This window comes from Aedes albopictus, chromosome 2 (genome assembly GCF_035046485.1).
Source record: "Aedes albopictus strain Foshan chromosome 2, AalbF5, whole genome shotgun sequence".
NCBI lineage: Eukaryota > Metazoa > Arthropoda > Insecta > Diptera > Culicidae > Aedes > Aedes albopictus.
The window spans coordinates 447,308,485-447,331,409 of NC_085137.1; the positions used below are offsets into that span (position 1 = coordinate 447,308,485).

General features: G+C 41.6%; 1 protein-coding gene across 5 annotated transcripts in view; it reads left to right on the top strand.

Moving 5' to 3' along the window:
* Nucleotides 1-22,925, top strand: part of LOC109409995 (diuretic hormone receptor) — a 206,979-nt gene that overhangs the window by 129,563 nt on the left and 54,491 nt on the right. For 4 of the 5 annotated variants that reach the window (XR_002130100.3, XR_002130099.3, XM_062853834.1 and 1 more), the window contains 6 exons: nt 44-158; nt 265-358; nt 1,526-1,606; nt 20,174-20,256; nt 20,371-20,481; nt 20,549-20,734. Coding sequence is in view for 3 of the 5 variants with exons in the window: in XM_062853834.1 (XP_062709818.1) it covers nt 44-158; nt 265-358; nt 1,526-1,606; nt 20,174-20,256; nt 20,371-20,481; nt 20,549-20,734 (670 nt within the window). In the remaining 2 variants the exon portion in view is untranslated. The remainder of the gene's footprint in view (nt 1-43; nt 159-264; nt 359-1,525; nt 1,607-20,173; nt 20,257-20,370; nt 20,482-20,548; nt 20,735-22,925) is intronic. The other variant, XM_019683525.3, reaches the window with a different exon arrangement.

Consider the following 22,925-nt stretch of genomic DNA (forward strand, 5'->3'; position numbering starts at 1 on the left):
ACAGAATTCCAACAACTGAAGGATTTTCGTTTTCAATTCTCAGGGAGCTACGATGTCTCAGGAATACCATTCACGTCAATCTCTTCGTCACCTACATCATGTCGTCCGCCCTGTGGATCATCATACTCTCTCAACAGGTGTTTAGTGGGCGCAATTATGTTTGTAAACGTTTGTCCTTGATAGCCGATTTATGCCGTTACGCTACTTGTTTTTCTTCTTTTCTCTTCTTCTTCCTCTCTTTTCCTATCACGATTGCACTTGCAGTTGACAGCTAAGCAGGGAGTGGTGGATTGTATATTCCTGGTGACGTTATTCCACTACTTTAGTACGACAAACTTCTTCTGGATGTTGGTGGAAGGTAAGTGGGTTTTTGAATCTTGAATTTCTGTCTTTTATCTGTTAGTGTCCTTATCATCTACTTAGAATAATTAGCCATATACATTCATAAACGATGGACAGCCGAAGTGGTAAAAAGATGGATATGTACATCTAAAGATCAATCAAGTTAATTATCGTCAAACAATGACCCTTAATCAAAAGAAACGATTGCATAGGATTAGTGTATGGATAATAACAACCGTAATTCTCTCTTAGCTAGAAATCAACTAACTGAATAATTTCAACATAGTAAACCTTAATTCAATAACCAAGCCCGATCATCTCTAATTGAATTCTAATCATTGCATATTAATTGGCAATAATTTCCATCGCCCAACAATACACCCACCAAACGGCTGGAAATTACACATGTAAACAGATCATTTTGCATGCCACTGGCATATAATCGATTGAAAATTGCACCAACTGCTACAAGCTGCTCCCATTATTCCATTAGTAGCCGGATCAAATTCAATGGCGTTACATTTGGCAACAGTTAAGCCAGCTGATGATTATGGCTGCTGCACGGTTGATCCTAAGTACAATAATGTCCCGCAGTCGGCTGTTCCATCATGGCAATGAATTAACCCCGACAGCAGAAGCGGCTGTAATCTAATAACCTCGATGGAGATCTCATGAATAGCAAATGTGGGCCAATATTTACGATTCCTGGTTATGAGGGGATTTCAACCTCTTCACCTCATCACTTGGAGCTCATTCAGACATTAGATGAAGGTTCTTGGCCAGAAGTGAGCAAACAACCGCTACAGTAAACAAACGAAACGCCCTAGACCCAGCAGACACTGGGACACACCTCCCACTTTACGAGCACTGTAATTAATTCACACAACCAGGCTAATTAATATACACCGTATTAAGTGGGGGCACTTCGTCTTCCGGTAGGAACGAACAGATGAAACACGGCACCAGAAAATTATCGTCATTTGTCGTAGAGCAAATCGGAACGATGTTTCCGCTCCTAGTCTCGGTTAGAGGTCCGTCGTATTTATCATCTAGGTACGAGCATTTGGCGTGTGACCTAAATCAGATATCCCATTTCCTTCGTCGTCGTTGTCGTCGTTCTCCTCGTAGTCGTCTAGATGTGTTCCCTTTACTAATGTTTACATACGTCTCTGTCTTTTTGCAGGTCTATATCTCTACATGCTGGTGGTGCAGACGTTCTCCGGTGATTATCTACGGTTTTGGAAGTATTCCATCATCGGTTGGGGTAAGTTTGCCTTATCGTTTGTTGGAGATCTGTTGACTATGTCGTGGAATATGAATGTTATACACTCCCGTTCAAAAGTTTGGGGTCAGCCCCTCAAAAACATGTCATTTTTTAGGCCTTATCTCCGCCAATTTGCGTCCGATTTTAAAACCCTAGGTTTCATTCAAAAGATAATAGGTCAAAGAAACTTTGAACATGATTTAAAAGAAACTTTTACAAAAAAAAATCGTTTGTAAACTTAACCCAAAGTTGCCAAATTTTCTAAAAAATGAATATAAACTTACGGCAGTGCCGCTGGAAGTTGGGTCCACCAAATTTTAAGATGAGAGCGGTAATATGACCCATTTTCTATTAGCTTTCAACTGCTTTTTACAGAACTTAGCTAAAAAATCTAGAAAAAAGTTATTAAGTAAATTAATCCTTGATATCATCGACCAAAAGTTTGGGGTCACCCCTCAATATGATGTATCAGCCAAAAGTTTGGGGTCACTTTCGTAAAACATGGAAAAGTGATTTGGTGATATCTTCGTCATCTATAGTTCAATTTTAATTATTTTTGGCTTATTTCAAAGATAATTAACAAAATTTACGTTTGATGTATTTAACTTAACGTATTTAACGATTTTTGTATATAAAAATGTTATGTAAAGTTAGCACATTTTACCACGCTTCAAAAAATGAGGCAACTTTACGTTAAGTTTTAGTATGTAGATTTCAACAAATATGTGTGGTTCAATGTCTATGCAGTAAGTATCATTCATTTTGTTTCAAATAAGCCAAGAAGAATTAAAATTGAATGAAAGATGACAAAGATATCAACAAATCACTTTTCCATGTTTTACGATAGTGACCCCAAACTTTTGGCCGATACAGCATTTTTAAGGGGTGATCCCAAACTTTTGGTCGATGGCATCAAGGAATAATTTACTTAATAACTTTTTTTCTAGATTTTTTTGCTGAGTTCTGTAAAAAGCAGTTGAAAGCTAATAGAAAATGGGTCATATTACCGCTCTCATCTTAAAATTTGGTCGACCCAATTTCCAGCGACAGTGCCGTAAGTTTATATTTATTTTTTAGAAAATTTGGCAACTTTGGGTTAAGTTTACATACAATTTTTTTTGTAAAAGTTTCTTTTAAATCATGTTCAAAGTTTCTTTGACTTATTATCTTTTGAATGAAACCTAGGGTTTTGAAATCGGACGCAAATTGGCGGAGATATGGGCCTAAAAAATGACATGTTTCTGAGGGGGTGACCCCAAACTTTTGAACGGGAGTGTATATAAGTCAGTTATATAGTTCAGAATACGCTAAACCCAAATGACGTTCACATTTGGATAAACTATTTGTAAAGTTTCGAGTAAATTTTAAGAAAACCAAGTTAAATATTGTTTCGTTTAGGTAAAGATGAACTATTTTGGGCAAACTCATACCAATTGACGTGAATTTATTAACAAAAACTTAACAAATACATGTTTAAACCTGATAAAAATAATGTTGATACTTTTTCTCCTTATTTTTAAACAGCTTGCACATTTAATGTACACGAAAGTAAAGGGTGTCCACGATTAAATTGGCACACAGAAAATATTGCATAACTTTTGATTGCGTTCGCCAAAATAGCTAATTTTTTGACCATGAATAGTATATTATGTGTAGCTAATACCATACAATTTTCATTAAAATCGGTTGAGTATTGGCGGAGATATCGTTGAAACAAGGGGATTACCACTTGAGAATCTTGTGCAAGCAAACATTTTGGAAAATATCACTTTTTTTGCCGTTTCAACTCTGGCGCCAAAAATACTGAACCGATTTCAAAGAAAATTTTTATGTACGTAAAGTATGTATGTAGAAGTAATTTGTCAAAATTTCATTCAATTTGATCATACCGTTAAAAAGTTATAGCCATGTATGTCAAACTGTTCTTACTTTGAAAGTACTCAACAAAAATGGCTGAAATTTTCACTGTAAACAGTTTAACACAACAATTTTACACTGTCAAAGTTTTATAAAAATCGGGACAGTGTTACCAGTTCTACAGTCAAAATAGTGCACGCGGAACTAAAAATGGTCAAAAAGTACCTAAAATTTACCTTGAAGCAATTTGAGCTTTGGATATTTACTAGAAAAAGTACTGAAGCAATTTCGATCAAATTTTTACCACTTAATTGATAGTGATAGATACTATGTTAAGAATATTAAGTGATTTTTTCAAACGTTTTAATGCGGTAACAAAAAAGTTATAGCCTTAGCAATTTTTTGAAATGAGTGCCCACATTTTCTAAAATCTCATTTTATGATATCGAATATATTTTTAATGAAACTTTTATGGTATTAGTTACACATAATAAGGACTGTTCATTTTATAAAGAGGACACCTTATTTGTGTGATATCTTTTTTATTTTTCAATAAAATCATTACCAGTTTTTTGCATAAACTTCCATAGCTATTCTACAGTGTAGGAAAAATATAACATTATACAAATTGTCCTTAGTGATGGAACTGGAGCGGTTTTCGTTAAAACTCAGTAAAAACCAATTTCTCAAAATTCTACATAACTTTCCACATACATAACTTTTAAATTTTCCTGAACTTTTCAATGTGTTGGGATCTAATACTATTCTACTAAAGGTAGAACGTAATAGTTGGTCAATAATAATGCACCAAGCATTATACAGCTTGATATAGTAAGTTGCCTTGTTATCAATGAAATTGATAAAACATACTTATTTAAGTCCAGTGATGCAATAACACTACGGATTCAGTTCAAAATTTGTCCAGTATAGAAGAGAATCGCATTCTAAATTATACCGAAGAAAAATATGCTTTAAAGTACATTCTTCATTATAAATTTAATCCTTAATTATGGCCATAGTGAAAAATTTCATATTTTTTTGCCCCATAAATGCAAGTTTTCGATTCTAGAGAAGCTTATTATTATTTATTTTCAGCAAGGCTTGATCCTATGTGATTATATACCTTATTTGAAAATAACTACATGTAAAGTTTTATTTTCGACATCATTGTTATGTTGTATTTGCAATGGGCTACATCGTTATTAAGAAGAACCTTCAAAGAACGAAGCTGTTTTTCCTCCGGTAACTGCCATGAAGCACAGTAACCAAGCCAACAATGCTATCAAGAAGCGGTTTTCTGCATTTGAAATTGCATTATTAGTACTTTCGGCTAGATCCATTGAAAATATTCAAAATTTAATATTCTCATATTTTTTGTTTAACAAATAAATTTTGTTCTGAAATTCGAGACCAACTTGTAACTTTAATATCTCAACAACTAATATTCCGATTAGGTCTATATTTTGCCAGAATATGTATCAGTCATACTGCTGCAGTATGGCAAACACTTTTATGAAATTAAAAACGATACACCGATGTTTTACAGTAATTTTGTGTTTATCTTTAGTTTTTGGGGATCGAAAAATTGACCTCTCCCAACACTTTGCCACATTTCTATGATGTCCAACAATTTTAACCCGATTTAATTATAGTTATTATCTGCTTATATAATGTACTGAACAACCAACCAGGGCTGCTCAAATTTGAACTACGCGTTTTCTTTTTATGGCCTTGCAAAGTTGTCCTCTTTATAAAATGAACAGTCCTTATACTATTCATGATCAAAAAAATTAGCTATTTTGGCGAACGCAATCAAAAGTTAAACAATATTTTCTGTGTGCCAATTTCATCGTGGACACCCTTTACTTTCGTGTACATTTAAGCCGTATTTTCCTTGAGTACTTTCAGAGAATCTTTAGCATTTGTGAAAATTCTGTTAACGATTTCTTGAATCAAATTTTGATGATTCTTGTTCATTTTCTTTTTTCAAAAGTGCTAAGTGATATTCTTTTGTTGACTATAGCGGATTATCAACAACACTTTTGGCGATATTCTAAAAAGATCCAAAAAACACATTATCTTATATAACATTGGCATATCTTCTGTAAGATGTTTAGGCAATTTACGTAAGACATTCTTAGTTATCAGAAAGTCCGTTCCAGAGGCATATTATCCTCTATTTGTTGCCAACCTTAGAGGAGTATAATCCATAAAATTTTCTTTCGACATTACTCCAGAAAGTCCATTAGAGAAAACTCCAATAATTTATCCATGATTTCTTATAGAAAACCTTGCTTGCTCAAGAAATTCTTTCAGAAAACCATCCACAGATTCCAGACATTCTTACAGCACATTTTTTGTATGGAACGTCTGAAATTTGTGAATGGGTTCGTGTATACCTTTGTGAACCCCCAATTTCTTAAAAGCGTGACGTAATTTATATTTTTTTTTACAAAGTTATCGAAGGATTATTTCGGAAATTACTCCACTGGTTCCTTCGAAACTTTTTTCATGGCTTCTTCAATCAATTTCTTCATGAGATATCTCCTGGAATTTTTCAAGAATTTTATGCTATTATGATATTGTTTAGAATTTTGGGATCATGATATTTTTTTTAACATTTTTTATAAAGTTTTAAACACACATTAATAAAAATACATTAGTCAGTTGACAGTGTATACCGGGCGCGATAGGTCGTGTTTTTCATCACGCTCCTACACTATTCGACGTTTTTACACGCTCACGCAGGATTTTTTTTTTGCGAGTTTTTTACGTGGAATCGACGGAGAACCTGTTCCCCTTCCTGTAGGTATAGGAAGGCAGTTGATTACCCCGAGGGAGTCGTCTGCTGGCGAAGATTAGTTTTGTGTTAGCAGCTGCTTCCTATTAGTAAACACAGAAGCTCACTCCATTGTGTGGGGATCCATATGTGCTCACCCGTTTGGGTGCGAAAAAAGTGATGTGAGAAGTGCCAGCAAGCCAATATCAACGTTCGCTCTGCGGCTGTGAAAGTGGTCCATCCCGGTGAAGTGTATCATTCTAGGGAAGAAGAGCTCGGAGGAAGAGGTACGTTAATCGTATCGGTGATTTGCTGTGTTCGGGTGTCTCCCTCACCTTTCGCGTGCGGGAAGCCCTTTCGTCGTCTGATTCTTACGTGAGTGAAGTAGCAGATTCTTGTGGACCTGTTTTTGTCCCGGAATTTCTACCGAAAGTTCCCTGAAACAAGGTTCCAAACCCCCGCCGGCATGGCGCTGGCGGCCAATTTCCCGCCCCTCATTGGGGACCCTGGGGGCCCTGGAGGAGGCGGAGGACCTACGAACATAATGAACGGTGAGTACACTGGCGCTAGATACCCACCTTTTATGGACCCCACAGGCGCTGCAGGACCACTGCAATATCTACGAATGGCTGCTGTCTTCGGAAACATGCCGCAAGACCCTTTTCTGCTCCGAACGTCAATAGAGAGTGCAATTGGCGGAAAAATCGAAGGGGCGTTTAAGGAGAACAAGGGTATGGCCTACGTTCTCAAAGTGAGGAGCCCGGACCAGTTCAGACGTCTTCTCTCGATGAACAAACTGGCCGACGGAACGGAAATCAAAATCGCTGAGCACCCGACGATGAACCAGCGGTTGTGCGTCGTTTCTAACGCTGATGTCACGGACCTTTCGGACGATTACTTAGCTGCACAGTTGGCTCCACAAGGTATCAAAGCAGTCCGGCGAATTCGTAGGAAGAACGCCACTGGTGACTGGGAGAACACACCAACGATAATTTTGACTGTTTCTGGTACGGTAATCCCTCCGCATGTCGACTTCGGTTGGTCACGTTGCAGGACACGCAACTACTACCCGTCTCCGATGCTGTGCTTCCACTGCTGGGAGTATGGCCACACCGGAAAAAGATGCCAACAGCCTACTCGTATTTGTGGGAAATGTTCGAAGACACACGCCACCAAATCCAACAACCCTGATGACATCCCCGTGGAAGGCGACAGCGCGAGCAAAACGGACACGCTAAATCAAACTACCGAACAAAATCTACAATGTACTGACGCACCTTTCTGTAAACATTGCAAGGCAAACGATCATCAGGTTTCAAGCCGAAAGTGCCCGCTCTACCTCCGAGAGGTGGACGTCCAAAGAATCCGCGTTGATGAAGGAGTGTCGTATCCCCAAGCCCGCCGAATCTTTGAGGCTCGGACGAACGCGGCAAGTAGCCGGGCGGCTTACTCAGGTACCGTAAACGCCAGCAAAGACGACGAAATTACTGCGCTGAAGAGAGACAATGCTCGACTCGAGGCCAATACCAAAGCTATGGAGAAACGCCTTCAGGAGATGGAGAAGGCGTTTAATACAGGCCATGCGAACCAACAACGGCTGGAAGTTGCTCGCAATCACGGTACGATTGAGGACCTCATCAGACAAGTTACCAAACTCACGGCTACCGTCGAGCGCTTGGAGAAGGCTCTAGCCAACAAGGACGTGGTAATCGCCGAGAAGGACGCCGAACTGGCTAAGCTACGTGGAACCCGACCCAAAAGAATCGATAGTCCGATATCACTCATCGACGAATCCTCCTCTGACGAACGCATACTCCAGCTTTCTCTCGACTCTAAGATAATCGAACAGAGGGTAGACTGGTGCGAAACCACCGGAGTAAAGGATGCACAGAACACAAACGGTGAAGACAGCGACCTCGAAATGGATGGAGCGGGCATCAATTCCTGCGAAAGCCGGAACACGCTTCCCTCTTCAGTAACCGATCTGTCCAACAACGGAAAACGATCACTGGAAAAAACAGGATCCACAACGGATTCTTCATCTGGCCCTTCAGATGCCAAGCGGAACCCTAAACCCCGCAAAGGCAAAAGTGGCAACCGTAATTAGAACCACTTCAATGATTAACCTACACTCAGTCACCTCAACGGCCTATTCACTATGTTCAACTCTCTCCCGCGAACATTTTCCCTCCGAACCCCTCTGTAGAGGATGAGTTTAACAAAAATCTGACTGAGTGTGGTAACAACCAACCCGCAACGACATGCACCACCTGCAAATTGGAAGAAAGAAGAAAGACGACAGGGGCCATGGACAGCCAGGGCCCCTCCAGTGCGGACGCTACACCCCAACCGGAACTGGTGGACAACCTCTGGCATCCTAGCGAAACTGTCGTCTCCGGGACGCACAAGGGACTAACCGCCCGTTCCCCGATTATCCCAGAATACCACCCGGGCAGTCAGGGCCCCGCCGGTGCGGAAGTCCTGGCAGTACCGGAACCGGCGGACAACCCCTGGCGTTCGAAGTGGTCTGGAAGAGGGACGCACAAAGGACTTCGGTCCTGTTCCCCTGAGGACTACGAGGGAACCAAGAAAACAAACACAACTAGAAAAGTTCAGAGTAACGAAGTAACTGCGAAGTTGAAGATCGGAACGCCCAATCCTCCGAAGGACGACGTGGGAGTGAAGACCAATCCAAGACCAAACCCCCGCAGATCCTGTCGTGTCTCAAACTCAAACTCTCCCTTTGGGTTAAACCAGATGCGCTGTAAATCAAATTTCAGACCGAATGACTCTCTCTGCGAGACGTCTGGGCATCCCGGGCACCTCAACCCGGGTTGTAAGTCCCGCCAACAGCTCTCCATCGAGACCGCGCCGTTAGGTCCACTTGGGCCAGCCGCCTGGAACTCTCAGCTTTACGACCAATTGCACCGCGCTCGCTATGGGCCTCACGCCGTGATCAAAGCAGGCAGGTCACACGTGCTTCCTGGGAACCTCAACCCAAAAAAAGTTAACAATAGCCAAGCAACTACGCTGTTGGAAAAAATCGGATCGCCCGATCCTCGGAATGACGTCGTGGGAGCGAACACCAACCCAAGACGAAACCCCTTCAGATACTGTCGTATCTCAAACTCTCCTGTTCGATTGAACCAGATGCGCAGTAAATTGAATTCCAGACCGAATGACTCTCTCTGTGAGACGTCTGGGCATCCCGGGCACCTCAACCCGGGCTGTAAGTCCCGCCACCAACCCTCCGACGAAACTGCGCCGTTAGGCCCACTTGGGCCAGCCGCCTGGAACTCTCAGCTTTACGACCAGTTGCACAGCGCTCGCTACGGGCCCTACGCCGTGATCAAAGCAGGCAGGTCGCATGTGCTTCCTGAGAACCTCAACCTAAGCTGTAGTTCATCCGTGCAGAGACTCCACGTTGTTATAGATGCAGATATAACCCACAACCCAGAGCCAATAACCGAATGTTCTACCTATCGTGCCATACCAGAACCCGGAAACCTCAGCAAGAGCCGTACTTTCCAACACCGATCCCCCAATACCACTGCCAATCATGACGTTACAAGACGTCGGCCGGGTGGGCATCCCGGGAACCCACACCCGGGCTGTAAGTCCCACAAAAACCGGGTTCGTCCTCCAAGCGAGGAACCTGGGCATCCCGGGAACCCCAACCCGGGTTGTAAGACCCATTTTCCAGCCCGAAGCCCTCACCAGGTTTTAGCCCTGCAATGGAACATTAACGGCTTCTTCCATAATCTCCCAGACCTGGAGATCCTCCAAGATATGCACGCTCCAGCAGTGATCGCCCTGCAAGAGGTCCACCAAGCAACAACAGAACAAATGAACCGAACTCTTCGAAGTAGCCATCGATGGTATATCAGAACCGAGCAGAACATCTACCACTCGGTTGCATTGGGAATAGCCACCGAACTATCCTCGGAGCTGATAGATCTGAACAGCGACCTACCTATAATCGCAGCACGGATCACATGGCCTTTTCCACTATCCGTCGTGTCGTTATACCTGCCGAATGGAAAGGTGCCAGACTTAAAGAAAAAGATTGACGAAGTTCTCCAACAGATTCCAGAACCTAGGCTGATCCTCGGTGACGTCAATAGTCATCATCGAGCATGGGGAAGCAGGACATCAAATCTCCGGGGTTCTATCCTTGTCAACACTGCCAACAAACATGGACTTTCGATCTTGAATGACGGTTCTAATACCTTTGGCCGAGTGAACCGCAGAAGCAAGGAAAACATAATAGAATCGGCCATAGACGTTACTTTAGCATCCACACAGATAATTGAAAAACTGACGTGGGAAGCAGACTCGGACATGCGCGGAAGCGATCACCGGCCAATATTGGTCACCCTCACGGGCAGCGATGTCCCAAAAACTTCCAGGAGGCCTAGATGGAAGTTTGACCAAGCAGACTGGGCTAGCTTTCAAGCACAGCTTGAGGATCGTCTATGTACTAACGCCCCAGAAGACATACTGGATCTTTCCTCTGTCATTAGAGAGGCAGCGGCGAACACGATACCCCAAACCAGCCCTAATCCAGGCCGGAAAGCTCTCCACTGGTGGACAGACGAGGTAAAGAAATCGGTAAAGGCACGTCGGAAAGCCCTGAGGCACCTGAAGCGACTCCCGACTGAACACCCGGATTGGGAGAAAATAGCGAACGAATGGCATGAAGCTCGAAACAAGTGCAGGCAGGTCATCCGAGAGGCAAAGGATGCTTCCTGGGCCACCTTCCTAGACCAGATTAACGACGACCAATCTGCGTCCCAACTTTGGGGACGATTGAATGCTCTGCAAGGAAAAAGGCGACAAAAGGGATTTGCCCTGAAAATACAAAATACCACAACCAGAGACGCAGCAACAATAGCGGATGCTCTATCCGACCATTTTGGGGGAATATCATCTATCAACCGATACAGTGACGCCTTTATTAAGCGACATCCGACAGCTGCAACAGCCGTCACTGATTTTATAGTGCCGGCGGATCAGGGACAGTTTTTCAACTCACCCTTCACAATGGAGGAATTAATCTTCGTCCTTCGGAAAACCAAAGGCAAATCAGCCGGCCCAGACAAAATTGGATACCCGATGCTCCGAAATCTCCCCCCGATCGGTAAGAAGCGCCTGTTAGACACCATCAATAAAGAATGGCTTAACGATACTCTGCCCAGCAGTTGGGGACACGGCATCGTGATCCCAATTCCGAAGGGGTCGGGTCCCACAAACACTGTGGACAACTTTCGCCCAATCACACTTACCAGCTGCATTGCCAAAGTGATGGAACGACTGGTAAACAGACGGCTTGTGCATCACCTAGAAACCGAAGGCCGTCTGGATCACAGGCAGCACGCCTTCAGAGCTGGCCACGGCACGGGGTCATATTTGGCCGCCCTGGGCCAAATTTTAGACGAAGCGCTGGAGAGAGGAGACCACATTGAGGTAGCATCACTAGACTTGGCTAAAGCGTATAACAGAGCCTGGATGCCGGGAGTCATGCAGCAGCTCGCTGATTGGGGCGTAACAGGTCACTGTTTGCACTTCATTAAGCACTACCTTACCAACCGCACTTTCCAAGTTGCCATAGGCAACCATTTATCCAAGTCAACCCGAGAGGAAACTGGAGTCCCCCAGGGCTCGGTAATTGCGGTAACCCTGTTCCTGGTAGCAATGAATGGTGTTTTCAACATCTTGCCAGCAGGAGTATATATCCTAGTGTACGCAGATGACATTCTGTTGCTAGTCACTGGTAAACACCCAAAGGCCACACGGAGGAAGCTGCAAGCCGCAGTCACTGCGGTCGCTGGATGGGCGGACAAAAATGGTTTTGAGCTTGCAGCTAAAAAATGTGCCCGGCTGCATATCTGTGAACATCGTCACACGCCTCCCTCAGCACAGCTGAAAGTCAAAGGTGTTCCGATCCCTAATCAAAAAACCTTAGAAGTGCTTGGAATCACACTGGATCGAACGCTCTCATTTCGCAACCATTTTGGCAAGGTCAAGGACCGATGCAAGACCCGTTTAAATCTGCTCAGAGCGATATCTGGGAAACGCACGCGTAGTGACCGACAGTCCCGTCTTCGAGTAGCCGATGCTATTATCACCAGCCGAATTTTTTACGGGGTCGAAATTACCTGCCGGGCGACGAAGCAGTTACTGAATACCCTAGGACCAGTTTACAACGGTGCAATCCGCACAATATCAGGTTTATTACCGTCAACACCTGCCCTGGCAGCTTGTGCCGAGATAGGTGCACTGCCGTTTCAACATAAGCTAACCTTGACGATTAGCTGCCGAGCCGTCGGATACCTACAGAGCACAATGGACGATGGGTCCGTTGGCTTCCTCGGCAACCAAGCCAACCGAGCCCTAACGGATATGGCCATCCCTCGGCTTCCTCCGGTGGCTGGTCTCCACCGGATCGGACCTAGAAGCTGGGCGGCAGAGAAGCCAATGGTGGACGTAACCATCAAGAGGCATTTCCGCAAAGGCGCAAACCCTCAAAGCGTCAAGGCCAGTTTTGCAAGAAGAGTCTGTAAGAAGTACCGAGAAACGGAAATTATCTACACTGACGGCTCTAAAAAGAATGAGTTGGTTGGCATCGGCATCCATAGTAAAGACTACAACGAGTTTCACCGACTAGGAAGCCTGTGTTCGGTGTTCTCAGCCGAGGCGGCAGCGATATCGCGAGCCATTGCTCACCCCCGCTCTGCCCCACTGCTAATCGTGTCGGATTCGGCCAGCGTACTCGACGCTCTGCAGAGCCCTAGTAATAAACATCCTTTCGTCCAGGAGATTCAGGAGTTACTGAACGAATGCCAAAATGAGGTCACCTTCATGTGGGTGCCGGGCCACTGCGGTATCAAGGGGAACGAAGAAGCTGACAGCCTGGCTTCTCTCGGTCGTGAAGGGGCACTCCTCACCCCGAAGATACCGGGGGACGATGTCAAGATGTGGCTTAGACACAGGGTCAGAGAAGCGTGGGACTCTCTCTGGTCGAGGCAAACACTTTTTATCCGGAAGATCAAACCGAGCCCGCAGCGTTGGCCGGACCTGACATCTCGAAGAGATCAAGTGGTTCTGTCTAGACTGCGAACAGGGCACACTAGACTTTCCCATAGTATGGGCGGTGCCGGAAATTTCCGACTTCGTTGCGATACCTGCTCAGAACCAAATACAGTGGAGCATATTATCGCAAACTGCAGAACCCTGGAGGATCTACGTACTCAGTACAATATCACGGACATACAAAGCGCTCTATCTCCAGATGAGGTTCGGCAAACAACGTTGCTTCTATTTCTAAAAGACGCAGGGCTGTACGACCAAATTTAAAACATCCCACTGACACGGAGTGAGATTCTGAGGCAGACCGCACCACAGGAACTGTTTTTGGAACATGAACGAAACTACAAACCAAGAAGACTGACCTGCAACGAAAACGGACCCCGATGGATTATGACAAGACCTACCAAGCTTGATTATGACAGACCCAGCTAGACCCGGACCAGACAACCCCACCAGTTGCCAGTTATTTTCGCGTTCATACTACGCACAAAAACTCTGTTTAAACCCTTTTCCCCTCCCTGACTCTGCCAGGGTTCTCCTCTTTCCCTTCTCAACCCCCGTCGTACTTTTAAAGAGATGAACCAGCCTAGGGCTGAAAATCTCTATAATAAAGAAATAATAATAATAATAAAATACATTAGTGACCCGATTTTGTCAGCCCCTTTTCAGATCACATTTTTTGCTCTCCTCAAAAACCCGAACAGTTTTTCAAACTTTTTATTCCTTTATGTTTTGCATTTAAGCTGTTGTTTGATGATAAACACGAATTAATTGGTTAAAGTTTGACCATAAGATAACGAGAGCAAAAAGTTTGTCGCAAAATGGGGCTGACAAAATTGGGTCCTTACTGTATTAAAAGTTAAGATATTCTTTCAGAGATTTCTGCAGAAATTCGTATAGTGATTTCTTCATGAGTTCCTACAGGCATTCCTCCATATAATTCTCAAGAAATTTGTACAGGATTTCTTCGAAGCATACCTTTAGGAATTTTTACTCGGGTCCTTTAAGATTTTCAGAAAGTTCTTCGAAAATAATTCCTAGCAAGTTTTACAGAAATTTCTTTGGAAATTTCTCATGAGATTTTTCCAGGAATCTTTTCAGAATTGATAGTGTTTTCCCAGGATTTTTTTTCTTGAATTCTTTTGAAAATACGTTCACGAAATCATCCGGAAATTTATTCAGAAAATCCTCCAATAGTTTCGGTTAGAGATGATTTGTCTAATTGGGCATTCCCCCATGGGTTTCTGGGAGAGAGTTTTCAGATAATTCTATTGCAACTTGTTCTAGAATCCCTTCAGGAAATTTCCAGAGATTTTTTCACATAATACAGGGATACAGGGTACTTTCAAGACACAGGATAGAAGATTTATCCAAAAATTCCTACAAGGATTCTTCTAGAACTTTTTCCAAGGTTTTCCTCGAAAACTTCTTCGGGACTTTCTCCAGAAATATCGCCAAAGTCTCCTGCAATAGTTTAAGGTTTTCTTTGCGCATGTCAGCAACTTTGCCATTGATTTTCTCAGAGTTTTCAGAATTAAAAAAAAATCAGCGATTCCTTCGGGAAGTTTTCTAAGGGTTCCTTCGAGAAACTCTTGAAAAAAATTGTCAGAGGTTATCGAAAAAAACTTGAAGGTTTATTTATATAATTTTTCCTGCGATTCCATTAGATATATTCCCAGAGATTGCTTCAAGGATTTCTCATGGAATTCACTCATATATTCATCTACGGGTTTTACAGAAGTATTTATGATATTGTATGAACCATTTTGGAGTAATCCTTCAAGGGTTACCTGAAGGAATTTCTAAAGGGGTTTCCCGAAGAGATTCCTGAATAAAATTCTCTGAAGCAATTTTAAAAGCAATCGTTGGAATAGTTCCTAAGAGAATCCTTGAGGAATTCTAGGAGGAACTCTTTGGATGACTTTGGAGGAATTCCCAGCAGAATTTTGAGAGAAACTTCTAAAGAAATTTATGGAAAAAAAAATCCTGAAAAATCTTCTGAGAAAATGTCTGAAGGGCATTCTTTTGAATTAATGAACTAAACCTCGGATAAATATTTGAAGAAATCCTTGAAAATGTGTGGTATGTGGTAGTCCGTACAGAAATTGCTCACAAAAATACAAGAGGATTTCGTGAATAAATCTCTTATTAAATTTCTGAAGGGATTCATGAAGGATGAAACAAGCCCCAGAAAAAATCGTGGTTATAATTTTGGAGGAATACTTGAAAGAGTTTCTTGCAAAATATCTGAAAGGAATCAGTGGACAACGATCTCTGATGTGATTTCCCTGAATGTTCGAAGGAAAATTTAGCAAATTTGGAAGAATTTTCGGAAGAATCACCAAGAGTAGGTTCTAGATTTTTATTTTACTTTAAATGATGCAATGCATGCAAATCTGGAGAATGCTCTGCAGTAATTCGAAGAAGGGTTTCTTTAGATATTCTTCGATAAGTGCCAAGAAATATAGTCAGGATTCGTTATACTCGGTGACACCCACTTTATTACGCCCACCGTAATTTCTCTGTTGTCTTTCAACCAATTCAGTTCATTATTGGAAAGTAAATCGCTAACGATATGCCGCAGCTACACACAAAAATAAACTCAATCGGATGTAAAGCAATCGAAAAATCGCGGTGGGCGTTAAGTACCACCCACCGTGTATAACGAATCCTGACTGTAAATTCTGAAGTGACTCCTGAAAAAGCTCCTGAAAGAATTCCTGGATTGCTTCCTGAAGGGTCTCCGGAAACATTTATTACAGAAACCCCGAAGAAAGGTGTAAGAAAATCCCAAGAGTAGTGTATTCTGAAGAAATGTCTGGGAGAATCCCTTGAGGAATTACTGAGGGAATAAATAGAGAACTTCATGAAGGACCCTCTTGAGAAACTCCAACCAATACTTTAGAAAGTATTCCTGCAAAAATATCTGAATTTCTAAAATCTAAAGGAATCTATAAAGGAATTCCGAGATAAAAACCACTGAAAATTTTCCTACAAGAATCAATTGAGAAATTACTGTAAAATTAACTGGAGCTGTGTTTGGTGAAACTTCTGAAGGAATCGGTAGAGCAGCTTTATTCCAATATGTTAGAACATATCTGCGGAAATTTGTTTTTTTTTAAAGAACGGCTGGTGGAATATCTGAAGAAAACATCTGAGTATAGAATTGGCTTTAAGGGGTTATTCATGAATTACGCTGAGAATTCAATCACCGAGAAAAAAATCAACAGTTCTTAAATATAAACTGCCTGAAACATCCTTAAACTCCCTAAAGCGACTTTGAAACACCTCTGAAACGTCAAATAGCCCCTTGAAACTCCCTGTACGTATTGATACGCCCCTTAAAGCCCCCTTGAAACACCCTGAAAACCACAGAAGCCTCTGAAACCTCTTTAAGCGCCTCTAAACCCTAACTGAAACGCCCAGTAACTCCTTGAAACGCCCCTGAAGCATCAAAGAATTCCCCGAAATTCCCTTAAACGCCACTAAACCCTCTCTGATTGTTTGTGAAATTGTTCCAATAAAATTGAGCCTCATCAGGAAATTTTTAAAAATTCTTATGAAATTCTTTCATAGAATGTAATTTAATAAAATAATTCTGTAAATATCTGTGAAGGAATATCTCGAAGAATTACTGGAGGAATTTCTGAAGGAATCCCAGAAGATATTTCTGAAAACCCGCACTAGGAGTTCCAAAAAGAAACCTTCAGGTAACCCCGATGAAAATTTCCAAGGGATTCCTGGAAAACCGATGGAATCACTGGAAATTCTCTGAAAATTCTGAAAATTGAAAAAAATCCGTGGATTTTTTTTAGGCGAGCTCTTACTGATATTGATGAAAAATCCTTTAACAGCTGAAGGAGTCTTTAGTGATATTTCTGAAGGAATTCCTGATTATGTTTTAGATGGAATTAAGTGGATTATTTGTAAGAATCCTAATGAATTTTCTGAAGGACTTCTAGGAAAAGTTACTAAATAAATTTCTGGCAACTCTCCCATAAGGAATTATTTATACATATTTAGAAAAAATCATAGAGAAATCTCTTATTAAAATTCATGGAGATTTTTCTGAAACAATTCCCGGAGGCATTCATTTTTTTAAGGAATCTCTGAAAGAATGTCTGGAGAAATACTTAAAACTTCTGTAAAGGTTCACAAAAAAAGCTCATGAGAAATTTCCAAATGAATTTACGTAAAACTTACTAGGAATTGTTTCTGAGAAATTTCTAAATTTCTGAAGGAATCCTAGTAAAAATTCCCAAAGCTACCCTTTAAAGAAATCCAGGAAGAAATTCTGGTGAAATACACGGAGGAATACCTAGAGGAACTCATGAAGGAATCGCTATACGGATTTTTGCAAAAAAATGCTGAACGAATACCTACTAGAATCACTTAACAAAATCATGAAAGAACTCCTGGAAAATTTGCTCCATGAAGTAATTTATAGAAGAAACCCTGAATCAAAAATTCATTCAGGGTTTCTTCTGTACCCTGTAACCGATGGAAGAATTACTGAAACAGTCCTGGGATAATTTTGTAAATATAATTCCTGGAATCATTTCTGAAGGGAGAAAGTTCATAAATTACACCACGCTTTGAGAAGAGGTGGGTTCTGAAATGTGTGATAACCCAAACTCATATTTCAGAGGATGTCCCTGTCCCATACTAAAGGTGTGCCATAGGGGGAGTGCGGAGGGGGTTGATAATAGTAATTTTGTGCGTGATCTGATTAGTGGAATTTCTAAGAAATCAATGGAGTAATCTCAGGAGGTTCTATATATAAATTCTTTGGAAAATTTATGGGGGATCTTAGGTATTTCTGAAGAAATATTTAGAATTCTTTTTTAATCCTTGGTAAAATTTCTGAAAGAATTCTAAGCATTTGAATTACTACAGTGCGAGAAATAAGTATAAAGACAGAGCCGACTCGATTGTTATGGAATTTTGTCTGCAACCTTAAAATAACTAGAATTTTGGCTAGAAATATAAATCATCATCCATGAAAACGTTTATATCGACTTTTCAGATTCAAATAAATATAAAGACACTTATTTCCATATAAAAATGTGTCTTTATATTTATTTGAATCTGAAAAGTCGATATAAACGTTTTCATGGATGATGATTTATATTTCTAGCCAAAATTCTAGTTATTTTAAGGTTGCAGACAAAAATCCATAACAATCGAATCGCTAGAAAAAGAGATTTTGATCCCTAAACATGATTATTTTGTATGGAAAACGGCTCTGTCTTTATACTTATTTCTCGCACTGTAAAGGATCTTGAACAATACCGGGAATGAAACCCAAAATCTCCCTGCAAGATACTAACATACTAGCAACTACAGGGGATACTCAAAATAACTGGGACAGGTAAAATTTTCACTTTTCAAAAAAATGTTCAACTCGTTGTAACTTTTCGAAAAGGGCATCAAATATTCTCCAAATTTTTACTGTAAGTTCATCAACTAGTTGTGTATCAGTGGTTTAAATTTGGAAAAGATCGGGCCATTTTACACGAAGTTATAAAGGTTCTAGAAAAAGGTATGATTATCCGATAGCCAACTTTGAGCTGTTATATCTCTGGATTCAATGAACCGAATGCAATGAAATTTTGATCATTCATGACTAATATAATAAAGTGTGAAAAACAGTTGACTTAATTTGAAATTTTTAATAGGAAAAAAAGTTAAAGTGATTTCATTTATTCTATGATTTTTTAGTAAATTTATCTATTTTTCATATGCATCCCATTACTTTTCCAATCTAATGCCGGCTATTTGGTAGCTTTCCTGTGAAACATATATGTATTCAAGTCAATTAGAGGGAATTTAAATGAACTATAATTACTATCTCGAATTTGGAAACGATGATGATATTTTGGATAAATTGATGTTATATTAGAATTATAATTTTCTTTTGTATAAAGAATTTTAAGTTTAGTCAAAAGTTTCTAAAAGCTTATTATATAAGTCATAAATGATCAAAATTTCATTGCATTCGGTTCATTGAATGCGGAGATATAACAGCTCAAAGTTGGCTATCGTATAATTATACCTTTTTCTAGAATCTTTATAACTTCGTGTAGAATGGCCCGATCTTTTCCAAATTTGAACCACTGGTACACAACTAGTTCATGAACTTACAGTAAAAATTTGAGAATATTTGATGCCCTTTTTGAAAAGTTACAGCGAGTTGAACATTTTTTGAAAAGTGAAAATTATACCTGTCCCAGTTATTTTGAGTATCCCCTGTATGCGTTAACCGGCTGCACTGCATCAGATTTGATTACAGTAAACCGACAGAAGCTGGATTCAATATTAGACTTCTATTTATATCTTGACTATTGTTTAAATAATTGAGTTATAGATCAGCTGACGTCCTTCTATATTGTAATAGCACTTCTTAATATGATTGATTGCTCAACCATTGTAAGCATGAAAGCTTCTCTCCCGTTTGAGAAACCTTTCTATCTCTCAATAGGCAGACACGTGCCCTGTTTGGGTTAACACTCAGCCGACGGAAAAGATAAATGTCTTACAATTTGTAGGACAATACGTCTTCCCACAGACTACACAGATGGTAGCCATATCGGAGGGAAGATGACCTGTATCAGTCCTTTAATGAAGGTGCAAGCAAGGTCTAATGAATGGATGCTTTCAGATATTAATTGTATTATAAAGTGTTCAGCCCTAGCCCAGTAGTGACAATCCCTGCCGAAGCGTCTCCAGTGCTTTTGTTCCATTCGACTTGAAGCTCGTTGTGTTGCTTCGACCTTCGTTGCTACATTCTCGCGAATTTGGAATGCGACTGAAAGCCACTTTTTTTCTTTTTTCTTCCTCAGGAGGTCCTTTAATCTTTGTCGGAGCGTGGGCCATTACCAAGTCCTTCTACCCGTACGACATCATGCCAGAGCAACCGAACAAGGTGAACACTCTTGCGTCCGAGGCGGAGTTGTGGTGAGGGGGAGACTATAGCCCCCGTCCCTCGCTGAATTATTAATGTTCATGTTGTTTGATTCGGAAAATTTATCTTTCGCAGCTGGAAATCGAGTGCTCCTGGATGCGGGAATCTCACATTGACTGGATTATTCAGGGCCCGTCCTGTGCCGTGTTGGTAATCAATCTCATCTTCCTGCTGCGAATCATGTGGGTGAGTTCATTTGGGCCGTTTATGTTCGAATTTCCAATTCAAACTCGATTTTCACTGTCCCATGTAGGTTCTCATCACCAAACTGCGGTCGGCCAATACCGTCGAAACGCGGCAATACCGGAAGGCATCCAAGGCACTGTTGGTACTTATTCCGCTGCTGGGCATCACCTATCTGGTGGTGATTTACGGTCCACACGAGGGCGTTGGCAGCCGGATCTTTGCGGTCACCCGGGCCGTGCTGTTGAGTACGCAGGTGAGTAGGCGGCAGTGGACGACTTCCATTTATTGCATTTTCAATCTATTGCATTTGACATACGTGGGGGCTGGCATGTGAGTTTGTATAGTTGGCGGCATAATGTGAATGGCAATCGGAATGAAAAAGTGAAAACATTCAATGGAGAGATAATATCCGGTTGGTTTGACTCAGGAGATTGGATTTGCCGCAGGAGGAATGCCTTCAACTGTCAATATGTATCCTCTATATGAGCTAAATTTGACCAAGTGCACTCGATTGATTGAAGTGTTAAATATATTGCAATTTATAGATGATACGATGCGCAACAGGTGAGCATCAATTCAGCCAAGCCATTTTGTTAGCCACGTTTGAAACAAGACTTCTTTGAATAGTTTAATACGTGGAATACTATGCTAGGCGTAGTATTGACGAGAAGGGGTCATTTCGCATACAACGTTTCACAGAAGGTTATTTGCCATAATGAATGGCATGGGCATAATGAATATTATGTGCATACTTTAAAGGGCTTCTTTGTTATATGAAATTGGATCATATGAATTTTATATTATGCCAACGTGTTTATACAAAACGTGTTTATGCGAATAAGCCCACTTGCGAAAAAAAGTTGAGAACAAGTGATAGAAGACTGGTTGCAGCAGTTATGTAATATGTGCAGCATCGTGCATGTATTCCTCTAGAATGATGTAGGTTGCGTAATACTTCGAGTACGTAGGTAACTCATTTACTTACTTTCAGTCCTGAGTACCCATGGTGGTGCAGAGGGCCGAATAGAAAGATCTCCATCCTGGGCGATTGCCAGCCTTCGCCTTGACCTGTGGCCAGGTCAAATTTCTTTCGACTTCCTTTATTTTCTTGTTGAGGCTGCGCCGCCATGAGCCTCTGGGTCTGCCTCTGCTGCGGTGTCCTGATGGATTCTAATCTAACGCCTGTTTGCGTGGAGTTTGGACGACCCACCTGCTCTCGAATTTAATCACTATCGGTTTTTGATGACATCGACGAAGTCGGCTTCGTGGTCGCCAAGCCTTTAGTCGCATCGTGCTGAGGAGCGCGGGTTCGATTCCCGCCGCAGCTATCATAAAAAGTTTTCGGCTGTGCCACTGGGCGTTGCATGCTACCCAAGTAACACACATGGTTACAAAACAGTGACGGCAGCGTATGTAAGGGTTGCACAGAAGTCACTGTGACTTACTGCGCAACCCTAACATACGCTGCCGTCACTGTTTTGTAACCATGTGTTTTGCTTGGGTAGTCCGTTAGTGTCGGGCTTCCTTCAATTTGAATTAAAAATTCGGATTTTGATGAGTCGACTGATCTGATTGTTTATTCATACATTCCTAAACTTGCTAAGACAGCCCTCGCATTCTTGATAAGTGCACCTATGTCGATCTTGGTCCCACCAATGGCCGCCTTCTAGCTACCAAGGTATTGGGAGCTTTTGACATTCTCCACTGCTTGCCCTGCTACCGTAAAGCTGGATGGATTTACCGTGTTTACATCCAACAATTTGACCTACAGCCGAGGAGCAATCAGCTATATCAACGAGCTTACCCTGCATATCAAAGCGCCCTTAGGCTAGAAGAGCAAAACCATCAGCTAGTTCGTAATCATTTAGGTGATCCATGGTAATGGGCTGCCACAGCACCCCACGGTTTGGTTCACGATCAATCCGCACCTAATAGGATCTCGCCGAGCCGATTACGATGAGAAACAGTAACGGTGATGGTATACATACAACCTTGCCTCACTCCATAAACGACCCGAATGAGTTCTGATAAGACACCTGTCGTGACCGCAGCAGATTATTCCTCGTACACAGAAGCCGCAGTGAGGAAACTCTTCTAAACCTCACTGCGAGCCAACTGTTGTACGGCATTTTATATTCGGCTGCTGCTATTCGAAGCTCCGAGCGGAGGAAATAATTGCCTTTTCCAGGCGAAGCAGGGTCTGTTGCTCTGTAGCTCAAACACCTCCAATCGTGTCTACAATAGTCTATCAACTGATCTGCTCAGCTCACAGCTCGACTCATCGTTTGCAATGATAAGTCGACAGTCGACATTGCGACTTTGACAGTCGCTCGGACAGTGTAGCATTGGGCGATTTCGCAACATAGAAATGGGAGCTTCTTATTTTTTTTACTTCGATTTTGTTGATATTTAATTCGTACGATACTATATTTGTTTGGAGCAAT